Consider the following 17,500-nt stretch of genomic DNA (forward strand, 5'->3'; position numbering starts at 1 on the left):
TGTTTAAAGTTTGCCACAAGCCACCTGGGAGACACACCAAACATGTGGAAGAAGGTGCTCTGGTCAGATGAAACCAAAATTGAACTTTTTGGCAACAATGCAAAACGTTATGTTTGGCGTAAAAGCAACACAGCTCATCACCCAGAACACATCATCCCCACTGTCAAACATGGTGGTGGCAGCATCATGGTTTGGGCCTGCTTTTCTTCAGCAGGGACAGGGAAGATGGTTAAAATTGATGGGAAGATGGATGGAGCCAAATACAGGACCATTCTGGAAGAAAACCTGATGGAGTCTGCAAAAGACCTGAGACTGGGACGGAGATGTGTCTTCCAACAAGACAATGATCCAAAACATAAAGCAAAATCTACAATGGAATGGTTCAAAAATAAACATATCCAGGTGTTAGAATGGCCAAGTCAAAGTCCAGACCTGAATCCAATCGAGAATCTGTGGAAAGAACTGAAAACTGCTGTTCACAAATGCTCTCCATCCAACCTCACTGAGCTCGAGCTGTTTTGCAAGGAGGAATGGGAAAAAAATTCAGTCTCTCGATGTGCAAAACTGAGAGACATACCCCAAGAGACTTACAGCTGTAATCGCAGCAAAAGGTGGCGCTACAAAGTATTAACTTAAGGGGGCTGAATAATTTTGCACACCCAATTTTTCAGTTTTTGATTTGTTAAAAAAGTTTGAAATATCCAATAAATGTCGTTCCACTTCATGATTGTGTCCCACTTGTTGTTGATTCTTCCCAAAAAATACATTTTTATATCTTTATGTTTGAAGCCTGAAATGTGGCAAAAAGTCGCAAAGTTCAAGGGGGCCGAATACTTTCGCAAGGCACTGTATATAGAGGATTCAGAGGATTTGTATTTATACATTTGACTTAATGTAGGTACGGATGTAACGATCAGTCCCACAGGGGTTAAGTCATCCACAGTACCCTTCCGAGTAAAGATAATACAGCCATACAACACACTCACCCCCACCTCACACACACTTACATGGCACCTGCCTCCACATTGGGCCCTCGGATGTAGAAGGGAACTCGGATGTCAAACTCATAGGGCATGGACTTGCCCTTGACCAGTCCAAACTGGCCCACGTGGTAGCCATGGTCAGCTGTGTAGATGATATATGTGTTGTCCAGTTCTCCAGTCTCAGCCAACATGTTATACACCTAGAACACAGAGCAGATATCTTCCAAACCTATCTCAAAAAACAATGGGGTGTGTATCCTCTTCTTGGGCCATGAAAAGGTGCGGATGGAAAATAGGAATGATATATAATACATGCCATATAGCAGACACTTTTATCCAAAGTAACTTACAGTCATGTGTGCATACATTGTCGTATGGGTGGGCCTGGGAATTGAACTCACTATCCCGGTGTTGCAAGCGCCATGCTCTACCAACAGAGCCATACAGGATCCCTTGGAGGGGTGCAGGTAGGGGGCACTCTAAGCTCACCTTCTCCACGCTGTCATCCACAGAGAGCAGGGTCTGCAGCCTCTTCCTCTGTAGCATGTTGGTGAACTCCATGTGGATGGGCTTCATAGCCCCAGTGTATCGCATGATCCAGTGCTTGTCCGGGTTCGGAGCATAGTTGTAGCTGGGAGTGCTGAGAGAAGAGATGGGGGAAGTGTTCAGAGAAGTTTAGTGACATCGTATTAACATTGACAAAGCATCTTTTAAACGTTTTTGACTTTAGGTGCTTAAAGAGTATCCTACCATGAGTGACACAAAGTCTCTGCCATAATGAACTATTGTCCCAAGCACAGCATTAAATGGTCATGGATGCCAGGTAGGCAGTTCAATTGTTCTGATTGTTGATGTGTTAGTCTACCTTTAATAAAGAATGCTTACAGTGCTTTCGCAAAGTATTCAGACCCCCATGACTTTCTCCACATTTTGTTATGTTACAGCCTTATTCTAAATGATGTATTTTTTAATTTTCTCAATCTACACACAATACCCCCATAATGACAAAGCAAAAACAGGTTTTTAGACATTTTTGCAAATGTAAAAAAAAAGATAAACTTAAATAGCACATTTACACACACTACCAGTCAAACGTTTTAGAACACCCACTCATTCCTAGGGTTTTTCTTTATTTTTACTTGTTTCTACATTGTATAGTGAATAATAGTGAAGACATCAAAACTATGAAATAACACATATGGAATCATGTTGTCAGCAAAAAAGTGTTAAACAAATCTAAATATATTTCATGTTTGATATTCTTCAAATAGCCACCCTTTGCCTTGATGACAGCTTTGCACACTCTTGGCATTCTCTCAACCAGCTTCACCTGGAATGCTTTTCCAACAGTCTTGAAGGAGTTCCCACATATACTGAGCACTTGTTGGCTGCTTTTCTTTCCCTTTGAGGTCTCACTCATCCCAAACCATCTCAATTTGGTTGCGGTTGGGGGGATTGTGGAGGCCAGGTCATCTGATGCATCTGACGCTCCATCACTCTCCTTCTTGGTAAAATAGTCCAAACACATTCTGGAGGTGTGTTGGGTCACAGTCCTGTTTAAAAACTAACGAGAGTCCCACTAAGTCCAAGCCTGATGGGATGGCGTGTTGCTGCAGAATGTTGTGGTTGACATGCTGGTTAAGTGTGCCTTGAATTCTAAATAAATCACAGACCGTGTCATCAGCAAAGCACCCCCACACCATAACACCTCCTCCTCCATGCTTTACGGTGGGAAATACACATGCAGAGATCATCCGTTCACCGACTCCGAGTCTCACAAAGACACAGCGGTTGGAACCATATCTCTCCAATTTGTACTCCAGACCAAAGGACAAATTTACACCGGTCTAATGTCCATTGCTCATGTTTCTTGGCCCAAGCAAGTCTCTTCTTCTTATTGGTGTCCTTTAGTAGTGGTTTCTTTTCAGCAATTCCGACCATGAAGTCCTGATTCACACAGTCTCCTCTGAACAGTTGATGTTGAGTTGTGTCTGTGACTTGAACTCTGTGAAGCATTTATTTGGGCTGCAATTTCAGAGGCTGGTAACTCTATCTTATCCTCTGTAGCAGAGGGTCTTCCTTTCCTGTGGTGGTCCTCATGAGAGCCAGTTTCATAATAGCGATTGCTGGTTTTTGCGACTGCACTTGAAGAAACTTTCAAAGTTCTTGACATTTTTTGTGTCTTACAGCCTCATCTGTCATTTATCTTTGCTTATTTGAGCTGTTCTTGCCATAATATGGACTTAATAAAAAATGCTATGTTCCCATCTCAAGTGACAAATAAAGTAACCAGGTTGACCGTGAGAGGGATTGAAGGGCGATTGAAGGGGGATTGAAGGGGAATTGAAGCTTGTGTGCAACAGGGAGTGGCAATTAAATGCAAGCTTCACAAGAACAAATGAAATTGTTAAAACATTTCTAGCCTGTCTATCTGTGGGTAACAGGGTTGACGTGTCATGCTCGACCAGCTCAGTTTTCACCACAAAACACCAGAAAATGGCCCAACAGTATAGAACCAACTCACCGGTTTTTACACTGTGATTTGACTATGAGATGTTTTTAAAATAAATAGTTTTACTGTGTTAAAACAAGAGTGTGGTTCACGTAACAGGGTTGACCTTAAAATGAGGGACAGACTTAAATGAAACAATAATCACATTAAATAAATAATCTTCAGAAATGACTTTGTCAAAGCAACAAAATAACTAGGGCTTTACAATGACGGTGAAACTTGGAGAAAGTTTGGGGGGGAAAAGAAAGTGGGTTAAAATCTTCCTAGAAGTGACACAGGGTGGACGGAGGGACAGTCAAAATGCTGCACAGATTTATTGAATTCCCCAAGTGTTCTATATTAATTAAAGGGCACTTCATTTAATAGAAGCTCTTAAAATCCAATATTGGTGCACAATTTCTACTTTAAATATAAGAGGGACACAAAAGGCATTTCTTTTGTGGAAAGACCCAGCTGTGAGTGTGGGCAAGCTGTGTAACACAGTTCTAACGGATCAGCTCCATTTGTTTTTCTCTGGTTTAGAGTAAAATGTCCTCTCTAAACTCTAGACTTCCCTCCCTTCCACTCTCTCCTTTTGTCTCTCTCCTTCACCATGCAGGGTCTCCACTTTATTGGACAATGTTGTAATCCGTTCAATTCTCGCAGGTCTCTCTCACGTCTAAGACTCCCAGCTGCATCTCCACTTAAAAGGGGAGAAAAAAATATGATTGTTGGGGTCAGGGACAATCACCACCGGGTCACAAAGGCAATCAAGCGTTTTTCCTCCCTCCCACTCAGAACAAATTCCAATAACCGAGTGGAAGTCGGAATTGCACAGAAGATGGAAAAGTGAGTAATTTCATAGTTGGAGATTGGAGGCGATAGGGGTTATAGAGGGCCTGTGCCACCATGGCTTCATGGAAGCAGGGGTGAAGCTACAGGGGAATGTGAGTGGAGGGGGTGAGAATAGAAGGGGGCAAAAAGGTCTTTGATGGAGGGAGGAAGTGAGGGGGAGTGGTTAAGAGGAGGTTTCCATGGTGCAGGGAGGTGATTACTGGGAGGAAAATTGTGCTAGCTTTGTAGCCAAGCAGGGCAAACTGAACAGGGGCACAGAGGAATTTGACATGGTGGATTATTGGGGTAACTATAGGGAGGCCAAGGGTGTTCTGATGAATTCATGAAAGAGAAGGAGGGGTTCTTTGGAGGGGTTCTTAGGGTTGAGCAAACAGTCTGGACCACAGGGACAAAACACAAGGTGCTACAGGAGAGAAAACTCCTTGCGAGTTAGAGAGAGCCCAAACTAAAAACATAGTCGTGTATAAAGTGAAAAGTTCCTCAGAGAGCGGTAAAGGGGAGGACAGGCCGCCAGCGTGATTGAAACAGAGAAAATTAAAGCCCTCTACAGAGGAGACAGCGAGAGTACTGAGGCAATTAAAAAATAAACACCACCACATAAAATAACACACCACTAAGCAAGCAAGAGTGGCATTAGAGCGGGCTCAGCTGACACTCCAACTAATGGGTTTGTACTGTTAGAGGGGACAGATGAGAGGAACACCAGGCTCTGGACTGAGAGTTCCTATCAGGACTATAAAGACGATCGGAGGGAGAGAGAGAGAGAGAGAGAGGGGTACTCCTTATGAAACAGGGATTAATAGAACGTCAGGACATTTAAAAGCCATTAGGACAAGAATAATCCATTCTTGGATCTGTACAGGCTACATGGACCACTGTTTGCTTTTTGTTCCCTGCTCATCACGACCACGGACTAACATCAACTTGCCAAACACTCATTGATCTTTCTCTTTTCTTTCTCTGTTTGTCACCATTTATCTTATATCCCCATTGTTCTCCTCATTCCCTTCACTCACCTTCTCTCTCCCCCCAGTTTCTTTCTTTCTCTCCTCTCTGCCCCCCCAGTCTCTTCTCCACCCTCCCATCCCATCCTTTCCTCTCTCTCTCTCTGCCTTGCATTAGCCTGACGAAGCCCCCTGACTGTTTATCCGCTATGTATCGGAGGGCATGCCTGTTTGTTTTGTCCTACATGCAGTGTGGGCGTGACTTTCTACAGGAAGCAGGAATCAGCCATCACCTCCCCACTTCTCCCCCTCCTCTCCCAGCCCGTTCCATCCTACACCCATCACAGTGTAATCTCCCAGCAGGCCCAGTCAGGGACCGACAGGCAGTGAAATCAGCCAGTGCCATCTCTGACAGTGTACATGATATGTGCATCGCTGCCTTCATTTACCATCAGCCCAGAGCTACAGAGGGTGAGAGGAGGAGATGAGGGGGAAGAGTTTGGCATTATCAGAGAGAGAGTGAGAGAGAGAGAGAGAGAGAGAGAGAGAGAGAGAGAGAGATAGCAGGGAACGGGGTGCACCTGAGGGGTGAGGGAGAAGGTGAGTAGGGGCGAGAGAGCAGCCTCCCATCCCAGCTACAGACTTTCAGGGGTCAAATTACAACAGCAACACATGCCAACAGGCTGTGTAGTGTAGTGTTGTGTCCAGGCAGGGCTGTGGGATACAGTTCTCTGCAGTGTGCCCAGTTCAGACGCAGCACTGCTGGGTGCCTTAGACACGATACAGCGATCACAGCCACTACACGCTGATTGTGCCTCATGGGATGCCTCTAAATCTAAAGCACAGAGCAGTGATACAATGTGTGTTGATGTGTGCATTTGTGTGTGTTTGTTTGTATGCCTGTGTTTCAGTGTTTAAGAAAGTGAACATGTATTTGTTCAGAGGCAGGAGTGAGAGCCCACAGAGTGCACGCACACACACACACACACACACACACACACACACACACACACACACACACACACACACACACACACACACACACACACACACACACACACACACACACACACACACACACACACACACACACACACACACACACACACAACCCAGCATGGCTGGGAATGGCACCGACAAGCCCTGATGGATATGACTGCAATGAGAGTACTGGTGTGTGCAAAGATAGATGGAGGGAGGGTGTAGAACACCCTTACAGTTGCCCATGAGTACTTCTCAGGGCCCTCTCTTACCCTCTCTCAGAGACACAACTTTAAGAAACGTTATTGCCCCGAAGAGAGTAGAGGTACTGGGGGGGATGGGCTTTCTATTGTTCACAGACACTCTGCCCCACAACGTTCACACCCCTGTTCCTGGAACACTCGGTTGCTAGGTCCAACCAGAGTCACATGACCTAGTCAGCCAATCAGAGGCTCTACCTGGGGAGCATCAAAAAACCCTCTGCCTCTCAGCTCTTTAGTGGTTTACAGGAGGGCAGGTTGAGACGACCTCTATAAACTCCTGTCCTCCACCTCAACTCACATCTTGACCCCAACTGTGTGTTAGTGCGTCACTGACCATAAAACCACTTTCACAGCTACTCGTCTCCTCTTCCTGTTTGCCGTGTGTGGTAATAAAATGTTGATTGTATCCCTGTCTTCTGCTGGCCATTCTAAACCGCGACGCCGGGACATTTGAACCTATATCTAAACTGGCATCTCTATCGGAGTCCACTCTTTTTCAGAGGGAAAGAGGGAAGGGGAGGGGGAAAGAGAGAGAGGGAGAGAATGAGAGAGAATACAGGGGGAAAGTGACACATTGTTCACTGGAGCCGATAACTGCTTTCCCTTGAAGATTCGGAGAAAAGGAGAGAACTGGAAATATTGCTTTATCTTGGAATCATATATAGTTCTCATTGACACAAGATACCTTGTTTGATACCCGATAGCCTCACATTTAAGCCGCCATCCCATGAAAACATCACTGCATAAAAGGTTCATGTTATTGCTTTTGTAAGTGCAGGAGTCAGAATGATGTTGTTTCCTTACACAGTAAAGCCACTTCATGGTTCGTGCAATCTGTGCATGCTTGCTCGTGTGTTCCAGACACTCACATGTGCTGGGATGCGTTGGGGAAGGCAGTGCTGTATTGCGGTGCGGAGTCTTCCGGCCCGTGTGGGGCAGCGTGGCTCATCACCATCATCACTGGCCGGTGTGGGTATATCCTCTTAGAGGAACGGAAGTAGTTGATGCTGTCCTCTGTAATGAGATCCGTAAAGTAGTCCTGCAAGAAGATGAAATATACATTTTTAACATCCTCACAACGAAAAGGGACATCAGTAAATACACTTTCCACAAATGTCTGTTTTATCAGCTGGACTCTCTTAATAAACAGATTCTTGCAAGTCACCACATGCTACCTCTCTCAGTAACCGAAAGATTGCTGGATCGATTCCCCGAGCTGACAAGGTGAAAATCTGTCGTTCTGCTCCGTTAACCCACTGTTCCCCGGGGCACCGAAGACGTGGATGTCAATTGAGACAGCCCTTGGCACCTCTGATTCAGAGGGGTGGGTTAAATGCGGAAGACCCATTTCAGTTGAACGCATTCAGAACTGACTAGGTATCCCCCTTTCCCTTTCCTTTCCAGGACAATGTTTCATCAAAAACTTCAGATTTGTAAATAATAAACTATTGCAGTAAATAGCCTCTTCAGAGATGTCTCTTCCTCCATGAGATCGGAGTCTGGAATGACAAGGAGAAGGTTCCAGATGGTGGTCTGAGAACGAGCCAAGGGGAATATGCAGTCAGTGTTCCTGCTCCTCTTTTCCTCTCCTCCTCCCGCCCCTACTCTCTTACCCCCTCTCTGAGACAGTGGCCATGAGGGATGGAGATAGAGCCTTTAGTGAACAGGTAGTGTACATCTGCAGGGCAGTGTTCCTGCTCCTCTTTTCCTCTCCTCCTCCCGCCCCTACTCTCTTACCCCCTCTCTGAGACAGTGGCCATGAGGGATGGAGATAGAGCCTTTAGTGAACAGGTAGTGTACATCTGCAGGGCAGTGTTCCTGCTCCTCTTTCCTCTCCTCCTCCCGCCCCTACTCTCTTACCCCCTCTCTGAGACAGTGGCCGTGAGGGATGGAGATAGAGCCTTTAGTGAACAGGTAGTGTACATCTGCAGGGCAGTGTTCCTGCTCCTCCCCTCCATCCCTCTCTACTGTGGGAGGAACCCATTCCTGGAATGAGTTGGCAGGCTCCACTAGAACTAAACTGGGACCAGGTGTTGTGCTGGATAGGCTATGGGGTGGTGCTGGGAAACAGGACAGTTACATATTTCTATGCCGTTGGGAAACATGTTGAGAGAAGATACAGTGGGTAAATGTAGGGAAATGAAGAGTGGGTCATTGTTGATGGCTGATGTAAGATCTGAACCCTAGATTATATCATGCACACAGCCATAGGCAGAGCACAGCACCAGAGAAGTAACACACACACACACAGATATTATACAGACCTTAGGGTACTCGCAGCCGTGTTTCTCTCTGACTCCGTTCCTGCACAGGGTGTAGTTGTAGAAGCGGGAGTTCTTGACCAGCCCCACCCACTCCCTCCATCCAGGAGGAATATAGGAACCGTTGTATTCATTCAGGTACTTCCCAAAGAAGCCTACATGGTGGACCACAGGACAAAGGCAAACAAGCCAATTCAATTCACTTAGTTACATCCAATCTAATTGGTTTCATCTGCACACTTCATCATTTGCTTTTCTTGTGAAAGGATGGATGGAGGAAGGAGGGATTGGGCGGTGGAGGCTGAAATGTCACTGACACGTACGTCAATACTCATGATTCAGCTGTTGCGGGTGCACTAACAAACCAACAGACGGATCGATGAAAGCATAAGCATGGGAAGTAAAAAGCTCTGGCTGTCCAAGTGCTGCTACTGCTGAATTTTGAATGGATAAATGTCAGAGACAAGACTGATCTGCTCCCCTCCAGGTGGATTACCAGGAAGTAGCTAAGGGTGAATACTACATTATTTATTTGACATTTTGCAGAATGAAATCTCTTGAGTTTTCAAGAAACAAACAATACTTAGTAACAACAATTGTGACTCGTTTCAGGAAACTAGGTTTATGTCGTGCACCACTACTTCACAGGATAAACTTTTGGGGCAGAAATCCCTTCTGGAACATGTGAACTTTCATGTGTCTTAATAACAAACGTGTGTGCCATCTGTAAATATGAATACAATTGTTAAATTACGAGCCTAGTTGGTATAGCTACAGAAAAAGAGAGGCAACCTTCCCGCTAGCCATGATTGGATGAGATAATGAGTGGGCTGGACATGCCGAGAGATGGTTTGGATTGGACTGCCCTGTACTGTAGCACTCTTCTGTCTATAACATGAGCTCGTCAGTATGTGTAGGTAATCGTTTCTAACAGGGCTTTTATGAAAGATATCACGTAGTAGAACTGCATAGGTGTTGCTCTCCACTATGCAAGTAACCATATCAATAGAATGTTCATGATGCCACTGCGACAACTGTCGATAGACGTAGCTGGTAAATTCTCCCTGGTTACCTGCTCCGATTCCAGAGCACTCTCATCTGAGTGTGCCAGAGAGCAGAATGATGGCCGAATTTACAAACGCTCAACACCCGTTGAATATGGCCGGTGTCAGTAAACATTGGCAAAAAAGCTTCATTAAATTGTTGCCAGCAGCGCAGTTGCAGTCACCAACTCTCTGGATAACATGAAAACAGCCTAACCAGCTTTGCTAAGGTGAGTAAAATGGTCAGAGTGGGGTGTTCTCTCATTTGTGTCTGGAAGTAGTTAGCAAGCTAGCCAACGTTAGCCTGTTAGCTTGGGTGCTTGACTGCTGTTGTTAGGTCAGGATCAACGCTCAGATCAACCCTACTCCTCGGCCAGAGTGTCCAGTGTGCGCTCTGAACGCTCCGAGAGTGAGAAAGTTAGACGTACAAATATCATACCCCTCCAAAAATGCGAACCTTCCCTGTTGTTGGTAATGGTGAGAGGTTAGCATGTCTCGGGGTATATTTGCGAGACTAACTTTCTCACTCCTCATTATTCACGATTCATTCAGGATGATCCATAATCATGGTCGCATCCACATGAATGTAGAATCGGGGGACTATGTACAAAAAGTGCTGTAATTTCGAAACGGTTCACCTGATATGGATGAAAATACCCTCAAATGAAAGCTGTCAGTCTGCACTTTAACCTCACAGTCATTGTATCATTTCAAATCCAAGGTGCTGAAGTGCATAACCACTGTCCCAATATTTTTGGAGCTCACTGTGTATACATACATAGAGTTTCTCCACCTGGTGATTTTTCTAATAGTTAAAAAAAACTAAACAGTTTGTTCTTAACAGGCCTGTTTTTGCAAAGAGTCTAGGATTGCTGATATAGGATCAGTTTAGTCTTTTAGATCATAATACGATTATATGGACAGCACAGCGGGGGACCTGATTCTAAATCAGCAGAGTTACAGTGTAAGCAGCACCACCAACCACACACTACTGGCCCAGCCACAGTGCATCCCTCCGGGGGAAAGGGAAGTTCTTCAGGGGCTCAACGTGAACACAGAACTGATGGGCTGCCACAAGACGTCGGTGTAGACAGACGTGGGTTGCTGTTTCCGTCCGTGGGAACATGGAGGATTTCTAGGGAGTCTACTTGGAACAGACGCTACAGCATGTCTAGTTGTCACCGAGTGCCCTTTTCTGGACTGATTGTAAACTCTGTTGAGTTTCTACATTCCTGATCAGGATTTCAAAGAATGCGTGTGGCAATACGACATTGGGACAGTAGTGCAGAGCTTCTCCTTTCATTTTGGAACGAGTCACAAAGATTTAACTTTAAATATTTGTGGAAGGAGCACATAACCACATCATCAAATGCGTGTTTCGAAATTGAGTGCACGTGTGCGCAATAAACAATAACGGATCAAATCAAATCAAATTGTATTGGTCACATGCACATGGTTAGCAGATGTCATTGTGAGTGTAGCGAAATGCTTGTGATACATAAAAAAAAACTAAACACTGCAAAGTCTCCTAAGGACTAAAAGCGAGGCGACCCTCTCTGTCGGCGCCATCTTGATCATGTGTGTGTGTGTGTGTGTGTGTGTGCATGCTTGTGTGTGTTCTTCCCATAATTCCAGTGATTTCTGGAGGACAGGAAAAAGAGCATGAAGAGCTGGCTCCAGACATGTCGTTTCTTCTGTTATGACTGTAGATAGGTCTACCTGATGCAATAGGAACAGAGTGGACGAGACACAGAATGTCAGCGTCTGTGTAGGTGAAACAGTGGAGCCCATCACAGATAATGGCCATCCACTCAGAGAGGCCCGGTGTGCATCCCAAATGGCACCCTATTCCTTTTATAGTGCACTACTGTTGACCCGGGCCCATGGGGTGGTAGTGCACTTTAATAGGTAATAGGGTCCTATTTGGCACAGCCCCCAGTGTTCTCAGCCCCACTCAGGCTACTGCCTAGCTAGCAAACTCAGCATCAGTAGAGAACAGAACACCAGGCAGTGGAAAACCCATCTAATGGCTTTCACTGAGGGTGTGCAATGTGTAACCTAATTATGACAAATATTTGAGTTCTCAATTAAATGAGTGTTTGGCTTAATTGAATAGGAAATACATGCCTTCAGAGAGTTGGGTAGCCTCAGGTGTGTGTGTGTGCATGCCTGTCTGTACGTCTGTGTGTGTGTGTCTCTCTGTACGGACCACTGACCTGTCCTGTAGCCAGTGTTGTTGAGGTACACTCCGAAGGTCCTAGTCTCGTGCTGGGCCTGCCAGGAGGGGGAGGAGCAGTTTTCGTTGTTGGTGTAGGTGTTGTGGTTGTGAACGTACTTCCCCGTCAGCATGGAGGAGCGTGAAGGACAGCACATGGGCGTGGTCACAAAGGCGTTGGAGAAGTGAGTCCCGCCCTGCTCCATGATACGTCGGGTCTTATTCATAGCCTGCATGGAGCCTGAGGAGGGACAGAGAGAAACACAAACACGGGTCAGATCTGTTCCAGGCAGACATGTAACTAGCAGGAGGTAGCCCACACGCACCACTAAACAATACCATGTCAATAGAGGGACAATGTTATCTGTTCTGCTAATTATGCGTGTGTGAGAAGGAAGGAGCGAGGAGGGGATATGGGGAGAAGGGCCTCGATGTCTGTCCCTCTCCTGGGAGGATAAAGAGGATTAAACAGACAACACAAAGGAGAGCAGAGAAGAGGCAGGAGAGGCGCGAAAGAAGAGGAGAGGCGGGAGAGGAGAGGCAGGAGAAGCAGGAGAGGAGAGACAGGAGAGAAGAGGAGAGGCAGGAGAGAAGAGGAGAGGCAGGAGAGGAGAGGCAGGAGAGAAGAAAAGAGGCAGGAAAGGAGAAGAGGAGAGGCAAGGCAGTATAGGAGAGGAGAGGAGAGGAGAGGAGAGGAGAGGAGAGGAGAGGAGAGGAGAGGAGAGGAGATGCAGGAGAGAAGAGGAGAGGCAGGAGAGGAGAGGCAGGAGAGAAGAGAAGAGGCAGGAAAGGAGAAGATGAGAGGCAAGGCAGTAGAGGAGAGGAGAGGAGAGGAGAGGAGAGGAGAGGAGAGCAGAGGAGAGGAGAGGAGTGAAGAGGAGAGGAGAGGCAGTAAAGGAGAGGAGAGGCAGGACAGAAGAGGAGAGGCAGGGGAGAAGAGGAGAGGAGAGGCAGTAGAGGAGAGGCAGGAGAGAAGAGGAGAGGCAGGAGAGGAGAGGCAGGAGAGAAGAGGAGAGGCAGTAGAGGAGAGGCAGTAGAGGAGAGGCAGTAGAGGAGAGTAGAGGCAGGAGAGAAGAAGAGAGGCAGTAGAGGAGAGGAGAGGCAGTAGAGGAGAGGAGAGGCAGTAGAGGAGAGGAGAGGAGAGGCAGGAGAGAAGAGGAGAGGCAGAAGAGGATAGGAGAGGCAGTAGAAGAGAGGCAGAAGAGAAGAGAGAGGCAGGAGAGAAGAGGAGAGGCAGGAGAGACAGAACTAACAGGGGATGGGTGGGGTCTGGCTGGCTTCACTAACAGGGGATGGATGGGGTCTGGCTAGCTTCACGAACAGGGGATGGATGGGGGCTGGCTTCATGAACAGGAGATGGATGGGGTCTGGCTAGCTTCACTAACAGGGGATGGATGGGGGGCTGGCTTCATGAGCAGGAGATGGATGGGGGGCTGGCCGGCTGGCAGAGAGGAGATGCTGAGAGCAATAGGATCCGAGTAAGGATTCACCTGTGAGTTTGGCAGGGAGTTAGCTGACCTCTTTTGTAAATTCATCCTGGCTTTACTGAATGAACAGTAATAAAATGATCCTCTTCCTATTTAGACCTATAGTATGAATGAATCCTCTACATGTGGCTGAGTTTTATGGGCTTTGAAGGTAATGTGTACAGCTAATCCAGGCAAAGGTTCAGGAACACACACACACACACACACACACACACACACACACACACACACACACACACACACACACACACACACACACACACACACACACACACACACACACACACACACACACACACACACACACACACACACACACACACACACACACACACACACACACACACACTTACAAGCCCTCACATATAGAGAGAGGAGGGGCCAGGAAGGGCAGGGTGAAGTGTACAGACAGAGGAAGTCCTGAGCTACTTGACCTTTTCACAGACAATCACCAGGCCTTTAACAACCAGACAAAGGTTAAAACACAGGGCTGGCCATTCAGAGAAATGTCAACATGGTGTCCTACAGAGGTTCAGACAGGGAGGGGAAAGTTATCTTTAACATGGGAGATAACAGGGCTGTGCGAGTTTCATTCCAAACAGTATTGTGTGAAATGCTACATAAGCTTGTACATTTGAAAAAAGCAATATATTGATCGACCATTGGATCCATTGGAGAGCCGCCTAAAGGAGGAGGCACAGTACAATAGTTAATTATCCCAAAAATCTGAAGTCTTCAGGGACCATTTTCTTTCAGGAAGATCCCCTCTTTTTCCACAGGCTTAATGTAATTGTAAATTGATGTGAAAATGACTTTGACAAGGTGTTCTTCAATCTGCTTTCATCTCTGCCTCTCCATGGCTATTGAGCTGTGTCAGTCATATCTCTGTGGCAAATGAATGGGAGCCACAATGAGACGATGGATGCAGCTGATTGAACTGCATTCATGTGAGATAGGCTGCCTTTCACACTGCAACAACGTGAAAGGAAAAGGGAGGGGAGACTTAACCAAAGAGAGGAGGGAGAGCGGTAACTACTATAACTAAAGCTTTTTCCTCAATCTGGGTGGAACGGGATGTGTCCATTTTCAGGCACTCGAGGGAACTATGATGCAGTGTTGAGAGAGCGGAGAGTGGTTAGTGTTTAGGGAACAGCTGCCTCATAAATGGAGTGTTCTGAAGAGGGACCCGTTGACGGACAAGTATCCACCTGTGAGTCATTACATCACGGTAGAGCCACATGCTCTCCAAGTCCAGGACTCTGTTTGATGCAGCGTTAGCTGCCCAGTAAAAAGCCTGTATTTTCAACCATTTAGTACCGGGTGGCCTAGAGCAGAGAGGGTCATTGGCAGAGAGCAGTGGTGGTATCTCCCTGGTCTGGCTGTCATTTCAGGCGAGGACATAACGGGATACACAGTGCATTCGGGAAGTATTCAGAACCCTTGACTTTTTCCACATTTTGTTGCGTTACTTGCTTATAATAAAATGTATTAAATAATACTTTTCCCTCATCAATCTACACACAACACCCCATAATGAAAAAGCAATAACAGGTTTTAAGAAATGTTTGCACATTTGTAAAAAAATACAAAATAGAAATACCTTATTTACATAAATATTCAGACCTTTTGCTATGAGATTCAAAATTGAGCTCAGGTGCATCCTGTTTCCATTGATCATCCTTGAGATGTTTCTACAACTTGATTGGAGTCCACCTGTGGTAAATTCAATTGATTGGACATGATTTGGAAAGGCACACCTGTCTACATAAGGTCCCACAGTTGACAGTGCAGGTCAGAGCAAAAACTAAGCCAAGAGGTCAAAGGAATTATCCATAGAGCTCTGAGATAGGATTGTGTCGAAGCAGGGTACCAAAATATTTCTGCAGCATTGAAGGTCCCCAAGAACACAGTGGCATCCATCATTCTTAAATGGAACAGGTTTGGAACAACCAAGAATCTTCCTAGAGCAGTCCGCCCGGCCAAACTGAGCAATCGGGGGAGAAGGGTCTTGGTCAGGGAGGTAACCAAGAACCTGATGGTCACTCTGACAGATTTCCAGAGTTCCTCTGTGGAGATGGGAGAACCTTCCAGAAGGACAAACAACTCAGCAGCACTCCGGCAATCAGGTCTTCATGGTAGAGTGGCCAGACGGAAGCCACTCCTCAGTAAAAGGCACATGACAGCCCGCTTTGTAGTTTGCCAAAAAGCATCGAAAGACTCTCAGACCATGAGAAACAAGATTCAATGGTTTGATGAAACCAAGATTGAACTCTTTGGCCTGAATGCCAAGCGTCACGTCTAGAGGAAACCTGGCACCATCCCTACGTTGAAGGGTGGTGGTGGCAGCATCATGCTGTGGGGATTTTTCAGCCGCAGGGACTGGGAGACTAGTCAGAATCGAGGGAAAGATGAATGGAGCAAAGTATAGTGAGATCCTTGATGAAAACCTGCTCCCGACCGCTCAGACTGGGGTGCAGGAGTGGCTTCGGGACAAGTCTCTGATGTTCTTAAGTGGCCCAGCCAGAGCCCAGACTTGAACCCGATCGAACATCTCTGGAGAGACCTGAAAATAGCTGTGCAGCAACGCTCCCCATCCAACCTGACAGAGCTTGAGAGGATCTACAGAGAAGAATGGGAGAAACTCCAAAAATACAGGTGTGCCAAGCTTGTAATGTCATACCCAAGAAAGCTAGAGGCTGTAATAGCTGCCAAAGGGGCTTCAATGGAGTACTGAGTAAAGGTTCTGAATATTTATGTAAATGTGATATTTCAGTTATTATTATTTTTATAGATTTGCAAACATTTATAAAAAACAGTTTTTGCTTTGTCATTATGGGGTATTGTGTGAAGATTGATGAGGAAAACATTTTTTTAAACACATTTTAGAATAAGGCTGTAACATAACAAAATGTGGAAAAAGTCAAGGGGTCTGAATACTTTCCGAATGCCCTGTATGGAGTAGAGTTTTTTTTTCTAATTTCTTTGGAAAAATATTACCAAGGATTTGAGCTATAACACCACTGGTTTCCATTTGGAATTAGTCTCTTTTTCATTCTGTAACAATGACATTCCTTTAATTTTTCTGGTTGCGGTCAGTTAATCTAGTGAGGCTCAGGGGATGAAATCCTCTATGTTATGAAGTGAGCTGGTGTGAAGCTTTGTCGTTGTAACTCAGCGCAGTGAAAATGACTCTGGCGGAAAAGTGTTTTATACTCCCCTCTCTCTCCTACCACCATCTCCCTGTCCCGATGCCAGCCCACCACTGAACACAGCAGACATGGAGACAGAGAGAGGAGTGTTGGGTGTGCGTGCCGAGCCCTCGGCGTACGGGAAGTGATGCACTGTGTGTATAATGGTTGCTGACGTGCCAAAGGGTTCCTTCTCAATGAGAGGTCGTCACACAGTGTCTGCATTTCCTTTGATAATAACAGATGCGTAAGAGACTGACAATTTCTCTTTCTGTCTGAGAGAATCTAGAAAGATGAGCGTGACAGAGAAAGAGAGAGATAGAGCTGGAGTCAAGCTCAGCAGCACACTCTTTCCCCTTTCATTGAGATCTGTGTGTCTGACTATGTCTTACTATGTCCTGGTAACACAAAGACTTGTGTGTCCGGCATGGATTAGGATGGGCAAGGAGGTTCTGTCTCACAGACTGTCTGCTAATCGTCTGATTTTGTTTGTTACTCACAACCGTCCAGCAGCGTGGCCTTCTCTTCCTGTGGTCAATTAAAATGGGTAGCTATAAACAACAGTAATTACAATGAGACAGCCATTACAAGACAGCCATTACAACGAGACAGCCAGTATAATTAGAACGCCACTGCAACGAGACAGCCATTACAACGAGGCAGCCATTGCAATGAGACAGCCATCACAACGAGACAGCCATTATGACGAGACAGTCATCATAACGAGACAGCCACTACAACGAGACAGCCATTGCAACGAGGCAGCCATTACAATGAGACAGCCATCAC

The 17,500-nt window shown here is 46.1% G+C and overlaps 1 protein-coding gene across 5 annotated transcripts in view; it reads right to left on the minus strand.

Moving 5' to 3' along the window:
- LOC118375220 (extracellular sulfatase Sulf-2-like) overlaps positions 1–17,500 on the minus strand; it is a 181,238-nt gene that overhangs the window by 26,428 nt on the left and 137,310 nt on the right. For all 5 annotated transcript variants that reach the window (XM_052482747.1, XM_052482749.1, XM_052482750.1 and 2 more), the window contains 5 exons: positions 12,038–12,277; positions 8,782–8,933; positions 7,387–7,556; positions 1,473–1,623; positions 1,008–1,183 (listed from right to left, as the gene is read on the minus strand). In XM_052482747.1, coding sequence (XP_052338707.1) covers positions 1,008–1,183; positions 1,473–1,623; positions 7,387–7,556; positions 8,782–8,933; positions 12,038–12,277 — 889 coding nt within the window. The remainder of the gene's footprint in view (positions 1–1,007; positions 1,184–1,472; positions 1,624–7,386; positions 7,557–8,781; positions 8,934–12,037; positions 12,278–17,500) is intronic.

This window comes from Oncorhynchus keta, chromosome 28, assembly GCF_023373465.1.
Source record: "Oncorhynchus keta strain PuntledgeMale-10-30-2019 chromosome 28, Oket_V2, whole genome shotgun sequence".
Taxonomy (NCBI): Eukaryota; Metazoa; Chordata; class Actinopteri; order Salmoniformes; family Salmonidae; genus Oncorhynchus; species Oncorhynchus keta.